The sequence below is a fragment of the Dysidea avara genome, chromosome 12, assembly GCF_963678975.1.
Source record: "Dysidea avara chromosome 12, odDysAvar1.4, whole genome shotgun sequence".
Taxonomy (NCBI): domain Eukaryota; kingdom Metazoa; phylum Porifera; class Demospongiae; order Dictyoceratida; family Dysideidae; genus Dysidea; species Dysidea avara.
In genome coordinates, this window is record NC_089283.1 from 5,089,593 (window position 1) to 5,100,465 (window position 10,873).

The 10,873-nt window shown below is 39.1% G+C and overlaps 3 protein-coding genes across 3 annotated transcripts; 2 read left to right on the forward strand and 1 right to left on the reverse strand.

Moving 5' to 3' along the window:
• The first annotated feature begins 27 nt into the window (after positions 1-27).
• On the forward strand, positions 28-8,766 carry LOC136240020 (gelsolin, cytoplasmic-like). Its single transcript, XM_066030818.1, has 18 exons — positions 28-163; positions 301-379; positions 670-744; positions 836-901; positions 1,023-1,259; positions 2,452-2,629; positions 2,690-2,901; positions 2,949-3,047; positions 3,105-3,243; positions 3,301-3,545; positions 4,002-4,088; positions 7,099-7,170; positions 7,247-7,444; positions 7,501-7,749; positions 7,981-8,091; positions 8,143-8,343; positions 8,400-8,486; positions 8,538-8,766. The coding sequence occupies exons 2-18, from the start codon at positions 314-316 to the stop codon at positions 8,649-8,651; spliced, it is 2,436 nt and encodes an 811-aa protein (XP_065886890.1). The 5' UTR covers positions 28-163; positions 301-313; the 3' UTR covers positions 8,652-8,766.
• Positions 8,767-8,881: 115 nt separating this feature from the next.
• Positions 8,882-10,101, reverse strand: LOC136240025 (Krueppel-like factor 3). Its single transcript, XM_066030824.1, has 2 exons — positions 9,804-10,101; positions 8,882-9,705 (listed from the first exon to the last, which is right to left on the reverse strand). Exons 1-2 carry the CDS (start codon positions 9,927-9,929, stop codon positions 9,058-9,060), a joined length of 774 nt encoding a protein of 257 aa, XP_065886896.1. The 5' UTR covers positions 9,930-10,101; the 3' UTR covers positions 8,882-9,057.
• Positions 10,102-10,318: 217 nt separating this feature from the next.
• Positions 10,319-10,870, forward strand: LOC136241318 (glucosamine 6-phosphate N-acetyltransferase-like). The gene has a single exon (XM_066032510.1). The coding sequence runs from the start codon at positions 10,319-10,321 to the stop codon at positions 10,868-10,870; it is 552 nt and encodes a 183-aa protein (XP_065888582.1).
• Positions 10,871-10,873: the final 3 nt, after the last annotated feature.

A 10,873-nucleotide genomic window follows, 5' to 3' on the forward strand; every position in this document is an offset into this window, starting at 1 on the left:
GTATCCAGGTATTTGCGTTCCGTAAAGTGGAAATTTGCACATGTGTTGACGTCACTGCGGTGGCTCTGACGAATAGACTACCTTTTTTGGCTGCGCGGCCACGCCTTGTGTGATCGTTACGTTCCTGTCCTAGTCTTCATTCACTGACAAGTTTCTAGTAAAGGTGGGCAGCTTAACTGTTTACTAAATGTCAAATGTGCATTTGAAAATATTTGCGAACGATGCTTATGCATGCAACTTGATGCATGCATGTTGAACGTGTGTGGGCGGGGTTCTAACTGCTAACGTGTGTTTTTAAAGGAGAATAGCTGAAATGGCAGTCGATCCAGCTTTTAAAGGAGTCGGAAAGAAAGACGGATTGGAGATCTTTCGTATTGAGGTGAGTGGAACAGTTGCATGTGTTCCGCATCATGTGATATACAAAGTTAACGCCCATTTCCTCAGTGCTTGTTTGCTTCACACACAAACACTGACGTTACACTATTGCTGATAGCCATATAGCCGGTACTATTGTAGAAAACTTAAATTAAATATAGCCAAATTTAATTTTGTTAATTAGTTTTCCACACTTATGTTTTTTTAAGCAAGCTAGCAACCAGCAATTTTAGCCCTTCTTTTGTTAGTGACACATTGGCTGCTATACTGTTATTTTGTGCTATTCGATTGCAGAAATTCCAAGTGATTCCTCAGCCAAAGAACACCCATGGCAAGTTTCACAGTGGAGATTCATACATAGTTCTTCATGTAAGAGTTTGTGTAAACTGATTAGAATCATGTGAACCTAATGGTTTGGTCAGTTAACACTGTTATAAATGCTTTTTTTTAACATCTACAGACAAAGAAGCTACCAGCAGGATTTGAATGGAACATACATTTCTGGCTTGGAGAAGAAACATCTCAGGTGCTCATTATTAGTATGGATTGCTCTTGTTGCTTTGTCCTGTGTTTGTTCTGCTTTCTTTGTCCCTATGGTTTTTTCATAGCTTCATTTAATGTCATATCTACTTAAAATTACTTTTTAGGATGAAGCTGGAGTGGCAGCATACAAGACGGTAGAGTTGGATGACTCATTAGGAGGAGGACCAGTCCAGCACAGAGAGGTGCAACATCACGAGAGCAATAAATTCCTCTCGTATTTCTCCAAGGGTGTCACATACTTAGCTGGGGGTATAGAAAGTGGCTTCAAGAAGGTCGACAGAGACAAGTTTGAGACACGACTATTGCATGTTAAAGGACGCAGAAATGTCCGTGTATCACAAGTAAGTGACCTTTTTAACACATGCACGCGCGCACACACACACACACACACACACACACACACACACACACACACACACACACACACACACACACACACACACACACACACACACACACACATCATGAACATTGTTGATTTTCAAGATTTATGTGCACACCTTTTCCAGTAGACCATGCTGATAAAAATGAACAAGTACACTTGTTCCAATGCAGTTGTAATCATTCTTGTCAATGTACAAGAGTACAATTCTACTATTTCATACGAATCCAAACGATTTGTAGAGTGCCAGACAACATTTTATAACAAGTCAAATAACATATAAAGAAGTTGAACTGTGCAATGACAATTCCAGTTTTACAGTGCATGGAGTCCAATACACTTATGTCTGGTTGTCTTATTGGTATTTGTGTCACTACACATAAACTTCACGGCACTTTAGTGTAAATACATACAGCATAACCACATGGCACCATCTCTGCTCTGCTGCTCCTACAAGTGCTTACGGTAAAGTGTACATGGTTAATAAAATTTGATTCATTGCTAATCAAGCTAATAACTTTTAGTACTTGATTAATGAATATGATTGTTAAGAAACCTTTTTATATTTGTTATATAAAGTTGTTGGCAATGGTTACATGCAATGAATGCTAGCTGTAAACACATCATGTTAAATACACACATGATGATGTGTGATGAAGTTACTGATAGACTGTAAACATGTGTGTGTATTTGAGTGCGAATAATGGTTGATATTTTTTCAATGTTAGACTTATAGCTATACTGCTATTATTAAATCGCTATGCAGCTTTTGTTTAATATACAAAAGGGCATGAACTAAAGCCTGGATGCTAAATATAGTACACACATGATTTAGCTTTGCTCCACTGAGATTGTTGTTGACTAAACTTAGTTGCTGTTACTATAGTTCAAGGTTGCTGTTGTTGTTGTTGTGGCAGTTAGTTCATTGTCAGCCATAACAGTGGAACCATCTTATGATCAATAACAATGCATACACAAGTTAAACACCATGTTTGGTAAAAACAGTTAGTGTGGTCAGTGAAGGAGTGACTTGGCAGGTTTAGAGGTTACATTCTTGAGGTTTGGGGTCAGTTGCCATGTTTACTTAAGTATTTCACACTTATTTATCAATACTCTAAATACACATACAATTATGGTTGCTGTATGTCTAGACACAACTGTCATGGGCTGCTATGAATGATGGAGATGTGTTCATCCTGGACATGGGACGTCAGATATATGTATGGAATGGATTAGAAGCAGGACGTCTAGAAAAGATTAAAGGTCTTGATGTAGCTCGTCGCATCAAGGATGAAGAACGTGGCGGACGTGCAGAGATTTCTGTCATCAGTACGTAGCAGATAAACTTGCGAAATACATTTAAATTTCACTGTCTGTCTATCTACATAGATCAAGACAGCATGAGTGATGAGTTTGTGAAGACGATGAATGCAACAGCTGATGGAACACCACGAGATATCCAAGCAGCTACCGATGATTCAACATTTGAACGCAAAGCAAAGGACCTCGTGAAGCTGTACCAAGTCTCCGATGCATCTGGCTTTCTGGAGATCAATGAAGTTGGCAACTATCCATTGAAGAGAGACATGTTGGACACAAATGTAAGTTTGTCTACAGTGTTCAATAACTATACTAGTTTGTATTACAGGATGCCTTCATTGTTGATACTGGCTCTGGTGGTATCTTTGCTTGGGTTGGCAAGCGTGCAACTAGAGATGAGAAGAAGGCTGCTTTCAAGAATGCTGTCGTAAGTTTTGCGATACATACCAACTAACAACAGTCTATATCATGAAACTGTATGCAGGATTTCATCACTAAGAAGGGATATCCTAATTGGACGAATGTTACTCAAGTGTTAGAAGGAGCTGAGACTCCATTGTTCAAGCAAAACTTTGTTGACTGGCTGAACAAGGATGAATCAAAGGGTTACAGCATGCCTAAAGGTTAGCCACATATGCATATACTCCAGGTTTGACAGAATGTTGTTATTCCTGTGGTAGCTGGACCTAAGAGATTAAGCCAGCCAAAGTTTGATGTTGGTAGCATGCACAGGGCAGGGCAGCGGGAACAGCAAAACTTGGTGGATGATGGGAAAGGAAAAGTGGAGATCTGGCGCATCGAAGACTTTGAAATGGCTCCAGTTGACCCTGGAATGTATGGACAATTCTTTGGTGGTGACTCCTATGTCATCTTGTACACCTACTTGAAGAATGGAAAGGAAAACTACATCATTTACTTTTGGCAGGTACGTAATGCCAGCTTCATTCGCCACCGCTAAGCTAAACTGTTGCATGCGATCTACTTATTTTCAACTTTATTACTGATCATTTACTTATAGCTAGACTGGGCTGTAATCTGTTTCTAAAACTGTAGGACATATTGTCTGTATGGCTTGGTGTACACTCTGAACAGTATAGACAACTAAATTCAACCAAAAATGCCTCTAGATTGCATGTTGACATTATAAAAATTTTCCTTGGAGAGTAGGTGGTCCCCATATGAATGTGCTATGCACACTGTTGGCTTATCTACGTACCTACAGTATTGCTGCATACAATTTGAATACAGATATAAGAAAATTACGTTGGAGGCCCCAGCTTGTGCTTACTGTGCCCAGCCCCCTGATTTCTCTTGGCAGCCCTGTGTATATGACCATGCATACTGGAAACAACAGTATACTAACTTACTTGTACTAACACAGGGTCAAGAATCTTCACAAGATGAGAAGGCAGCAGCTGCGCTACACGCTGTCCACCTTGATGATCAGTATGGTGGTGCTCCAGTGCAAGTAAGCCTCTTTTCTGTGTTGTAGTTGATGATGGGGCAGTATTGCATCATCTCAACTGCACCTTAAATACTGTTGTCGCATGCAAAGAAACTGCAAAATGCTAGTTTGATATCATTGTTCTGAATTATAACCCCATCTGCTTGTGCTCAAATATGATACATCTTGAAGTCTTGAAGAGCATCATCATATAAAGCAGCAAGCAAGTAGCAACAATTAATTACTTGAATTGCACTCCCCTACACAGTAGTTGTATGTTGTTATTTGTGACCAGGCCAGATCTGCAAGAAATCCCATGCCTAATTTTACAGTAGAATGCATTAAACATGATGATTAGGTGAAATATTTACAAATCTGAAAAATTTTGAATACTTGTTTTGTGATGAAGAATGGTAGCACTGTGTTTCTCAAAGCAAGAATTCAAATATGTTCGTTTTTGTCAGTGCTCCCAAGGAAATGTTATATGAGTGTTAGTCTGCCTCTCATTGGAAGAGCAATTCATACTATTTTTTTTCGCTCTCGCCCTGGTCATAGGAAGATTTAACTTGCCCAGTAATGGATTCGCCTGTTCATCGAGAACATGATGGTGAAACTCCATAGAGGACTGCATTCATAAGTTTTGACCACTTAATTATGTGCCTGTAGTTCATTTCCATATTATCACTGTACAAATTGATCTTTCTGTGTTACCACTTTGTAATGCTGTAGCTTCAAAAGTTCTCGACTTCTGGGGCTGAAACTTTGATGGACCAAAGCAATTCAAAAAATGCAAGAACTTGTGGGGTTCTTGCAGATCTAGTCACATTTTACATTTAAAGCACTTGCGTTGGTGAAGATCAAATGAATAAAAGTGCTATTATTTCCATACAGCGCTAAGGGAAAATACAGCACTGTTGATTATATGCATAACATTTAAATCACCAAAAGTAGCCAAAACGATGCTATTTGTTTGTTTTATGAACAAATTTGTACTATATAGACATTTACTGATTGTCTGATGGCTGAAAATTGACATGGTTCGAGTCTACAAATATACGCTCCAAACAAAGACGACCAGAAAGCACTTTAAACCAGTTAAAGCACTGCCACGTTTGTGCAATATAAAAAAATAGCACTCTGGCGTGGTCTCAAGCCAAATATAGCACTCAGCTTTGCCTTGTGCTATATTAGTCTCTCGCCCATGCCTTTGTGCTATTTTTTCCATATTGCGCTTGCAGTAGTGCTTAACTAGTATATACTGGCTTCCTATCCAGCATCTTATTGTACTGTAGTTAAGATAGAAGAAACTTGCAGATGTAAACTAGTTGGTCTCGTTTGCTATAAAATCCGACTAATTCAAAATACAAAGCTTTTTACTTAATTTCTGGCATGAGACAGATATTATTAGATATACGTAAATGTAATTCTAGCACTAAGCTCTAGGTGGTAAGCTTGATGCAAGCAGCTACCAGCTTCTCTCGCCCTTTCTGTATCTATTTGAGAAATTTTCTAACAAAGTATAATGTGCAAACTAGACATTTTTAGAGTTATAGAGCTTTTAAGGATAATGTGAGCAAGGGCCACAACCTACTTTATAAGTGAAAAATCATAATCTTGGTGATGTCATAGTATCTAGGGAGCAGTGAGGTTATTGCTCTCCATTTCATAAACATCTACCAAACAGGTCAAAGTCATGTACTGCACTTTGCGTGGGAGGATCAAAGTGCCACCAGATATATTTTTCCAATACAGCTACTGAACTGTACTGTACTGTATGAGTCATACAGTACAGTTATGCAGTTAGTTGGGTATATAGCAGGCAAATACAGTACAGTTACACAGAACAGTTATGTAAGGAATGTTATGAAAACAACTCCACTCAGACAACATGGCATTGTAAATCACTAAAACAAGCCAAACTGATCCTACCAGTTTATTCTACGACTAGAAATAAACACTTACTGATAGTCCAAAGGCCAAAGCAACAACCCCAGCTTAATGGATCACGTGCATGACACTATCAAATGCTAAAATTAATCAAACTAATCCTACTAGTTTGTTCTACGACTACGAATAGATTATATGACAACTTGAAGCACTTGCATGGGAAAAGATCAAACAAATAACAGTGTTGTTAATTCCATACAGCACTGAAGAAAAATACAGCACTGTTGATCACGTGCATAACATCTTAAATCGCCAGAAGTAGCCAAAGCGATGCTATCTGTTTGTTTTATGACCAAGCTTGTACAGTGTACTATATAGACACTTACCGATTATCTGATGGCTGAAAACTGACATAGTTTGAGTCTACACATGAATGCTCCAAACAAAGACAACCAGAAAGCACTTTAAACCAGTTAAGGCACTGCCACACTTGTGCAATATGGGAAAAATAGCACTCTGGCATAGTCTTGTGCTTTTTTTCCGATATTACACTTATGACAGTACTTCAACTAGTATTTACTGATAGTCGGATTGCTGGGCAATTTGGGTACTCAAGAAAATTGCTCAAAGCAAAAGATGACTAGGAAGTACAATATAACACTCACAGCACCACCTTTGCTTGTGTGTACGAAAAATATAGCACTTTGGGGATGTCTCAAGGTAAATACAGCACTCAGCTTTGCCTCGTGCTGTATTAGCCTCTGGACACATACCCTTGTGCTGTGTTTTCCGTACACATGTGCGACAGTGCTGTAACTATAATGTAGAGGATTTGATCTGTCAGTACCATCCTAAATATGGTATACACACAATACTGATGATGCATGAAGATTTGGTAGAGGATGTAATGAATTGTAATGACAATGACTCATGTATTGTTTACAAAGACTCCTTACTCAGGTTGCTTGTTTAGATTAGATTTAATTTTCTTTGTTGCTAAGATACATTGTTGCTGGGGAGCTCCAAATAGAAAATTTCCACAGGAAGACTCATTTACTCACAAAATCTGATATGTTTGATTATGATAATTTTTATAATCCTATGGCAATCTATAACCAATGTTTGTTTATTTCTGTTACTTGTTTAGGTTCGTGTTGTACAGAACAAAGAACCAGATCATTTCTTGTTGATATTCAAGGGCAAAATGGTTGTCCATTCAGTAAGTCACTTGTTTAGTAACATTAAGCAATTCTATATGTTACAATACAATATATTTTTATCTAATTCTTTTCTAGGGTGGGAAGGCTAGTGGCTTTAAGAACCGTAATGACACTGATTCATATGATGTTGATGGTACTCGTCTTTTCCATGTACGAGGAACAAATGAGTTCAACACTCGTGCTGTGCAAGTACCTGAAGTGGCCGCATCACTTAACTCAAATGACTGCTTTGTACTGGAGACCCCTGGTGACACCTACATCTGGTATGGAAAGGTCAGTTGAAATTATTTGGTACTAACTAGCTTAATTTATGAATTACATTTGTGTAGGGATGTACTGGAGATGAACGAGAGCTTGCTAACTTCATAGTGAGTGCTGTGTCCCCTGGCCGTGACCCTGTGAAGCTGTTTGAAGGCAAGGAAGCACAGGAATTCTGGGATTCACTCGGAGGAAAGACAGCATATGCATCAGGAAAGATTCTTGAAGAGCCAGTTCCCTCCCACCCTCCACGTCTCTTCCAGTGCTCCAATGCTTCTGGTCGTTTCAATGTTGAGGAAATATTTGATTATTCTCAGGAAGTATGTAAAAATTGCCTTTTAAGAGCATTTTTACTGTACTATATTTACACCCTATTGTTGTTGTTGTGTGTGAAATCACACTTGTTTATTCTATTTTACCTGTTGTTCAGAAAAAATATATTATTTCATTATCTTAAAGCAACTATGTGTGTGCGGTCCATTAGTGCTATTAGACTCTGTGTGTATTTTTAGAACATAGCCATTTAAGGTTAATATTATAACACCCAATAGGACTTGGTGCCAGAAGATGTCATGATCCTGGACACTTATGATCAAGTGTTTGTATGGATTGGACGAGGTGCTAACGAAGTGGAAAAGAAGGAAGGTCTACAGACTGCACAGGTATAATCATGACACAACCATTTTCATGCTGTTACCATCACCTTCTCGCAGCAATATGTTGAAGGTGATCCTTCTGGAAGAGACATTGATAGCACAGCTCTAATCCAGATAAAACAAGGATTCGAACCACCTAACTTTACTTGCTATTTCCATGCTTGGAACCCTGCAGTCTGGAGGCAAGATAGCAGCTATGAAACTTATCTCCAAAAGATCACTAGCACTGGAGAAACCGAAGCCACTTCTGTTCAAGATGTAAAATTGTACCTTTTTATATATAATGTAGTTAAACTTCTTTCTTTTCTGGTTAGGAACTAGCTGTCTATTCTAAGACATACAAACTCGAGGAGTTACTTAATCGAAGGTGCCCACCTGGCGTAGATCCAACTTGCAAAGAGGTTACAAATGTTTTTTGCATTTATTAAATTTATTGTGTTTTCCTTGTGCAGAATTACCTAACCCCTGAAGATTTCAAGAAGGCATTTGAAATAACGATAGACCAGTTCCGTACCATGCCTAAATGGAAGCAGCTCAACCTCAAGAAGAAGGTTGGCATCTTCTGATTATTAACATTAGTAATACTGCTGTAGAAATTGTTGGACTATTTTATTTTGATTCTGTATGGTTTAGTTCTATTTTTTGATTTGATTATATTATGCACTGTTGACTCATACACAATGCACTGGTTTTCCCTAGAGCTTTCCGTGAATGCAGCAAAACTGCTTGTGGACACACATGCGGCGAGAATTGTGGTTTATCACTTCAATGATAATTTTTACCATATTAGGACAACTACAATAAAATGGTCAGTTATCATGGTAACAAATACAAAAAAAATGGCTTTACAACAATGGCACAGTAAAATTGTGCAAGAAAACTCTGCAAATCATATGCAAAGATAATTGTAATACAAAAATATATAAGTCGAAGAGTTCTGATGTACATTATAATATAAATGTGAGGTTAAGTTCATGATCTGCAATTGGTTGTGACAAGTCCTCGCTGGATTTGAAGATGTCTTTTAGTGTGGAGTGCTAAATGGTCTGAGCGGGCAAATCCTCTGTCACAGTAACTGCATTTGAATGGCTTGACACCAGTGTGCTTTCTAAAGTGTCTTGTTAGCTCATCTGATCTTGCAAACTTCCAGTTACATCCTTCCCAGGAACACACATAAGGCTTTTCTCCTGTGTGTGATCTTCGATGTGCTTTAAGGTGAGAACTCTTGGAGTAGAACTTGTTACAGCCAGGATGGTTGCAGTAATGGATCCTTTTGGAAGCATCTCTTCTCCTTCTTCTAGTTTTAGTGGTGGCAGCAGGTGAGGGAGCCGGCATTAGAGGAGACTCTGGAGGCGACGGTGGTAGTATATTAGGCTTTACATCAGCTGAGAATGAGAAAGCGAACGCGTGGTCATTATATGAAGCTGTCAGCGGAGGAGTAGGCGCTTCATAAGACGCTGTTAATGGTGGCGTTGGCGGTGGTTCAACTGACAACAAGTCGGCAGTGGGAAAACTTTGCATCAAGCTCTCCACCAGCTTATCGTTCATCACTCCAGACAACAGATCTCCATAGTTCAAGTCTGAAAATATTGAAGTGTCTTCTTCATCCAGTTGATCGTCCTGAAATATAAAAATGTTATTTCACGCGTGCAGCCATACAAAAAGGGGGTGTATCTGGCTCTTTGCAAAACGTAATCTAAATGTCTGCAAAAGCTTACCGTAGAGTGAGATCCTTCTGAGGCGGCGTCTTCACGTACATATCCAGTATTGTGCACCAACTGAACCTCGTTAAACAGGCTTTGTGAAGGTAGCAACGAGTTGAGAGTTAAACCAAACACAGACATTGTTCTTGGTCAGCTACGAAATCAAATGCTCAAATTTTGCTCCGACTGAGCCACTTACTCTGCTTATGTACTGACAGCTAACTATTATAACCTCGCTCTGGGCCACACAAACACACTGCAATTCAAATTCTACTTTCTCATGTGAGGTCACTGTGGCTTCAGTAGCTATGAAAACCACGTGTCCGTTAGCCAATGAAAAAACGCGCTTATTCCCAACAACCACTTTTTATCCTTACATAGAATAAAATATTTTTAGTAGCAAGCTCTTTCTAAAACCTCAATACCACAGGTACACACAACGCTCCTATGCGGGCATGTTGCGCAAGCGTGACTCTACGCACGCCTCTTGTAAATAATTATAAAGGGCGCGCGTTACACTAAGCGGCACCATGACAGCTGAAGTTCTATTTGACGCACAGCCACTACTATCAAGACTGGAAGATGCCTCTTTACCGTTGTGTAAACAGTTAGACATTTCTTTTAAGAATCCAGGAAAAGAACTGAAATTCAGACCGCTCGAAATTTCAGACTACCAGAAAGGGTACATAGAGTTGCTAAGTCAGCTGACAAAAGTAGGAGTGGTGACCGAAGATGCTTTTGTTAAGCAGTTCAGAGCAATGAAGGCCAGTGGAGTTCACTACGTGTTTGTGGTAGAAGATATGGATAAGGATTTGATAGTTGGCAATGCCACATTGGCAGTAGAATACAAAATGACCCACTCAACTTGTTTAAGAGGCAGGATAGAAGATGTTGTGGTACATAATGATTACAGGGGAAAACACCTAGGTGTATTGCTGGTAGAGACGTTGACCATCCTTGGCAAAGAACTAGGTTGTTACAAGATATCACTAGATTGTACTCCAGACATGATACCCTACTATAAGAAATTTGGTTTCCTTGAAGGGCCTCAGGTATTTATGTGTCAAAGATTTAGTGACTGATAA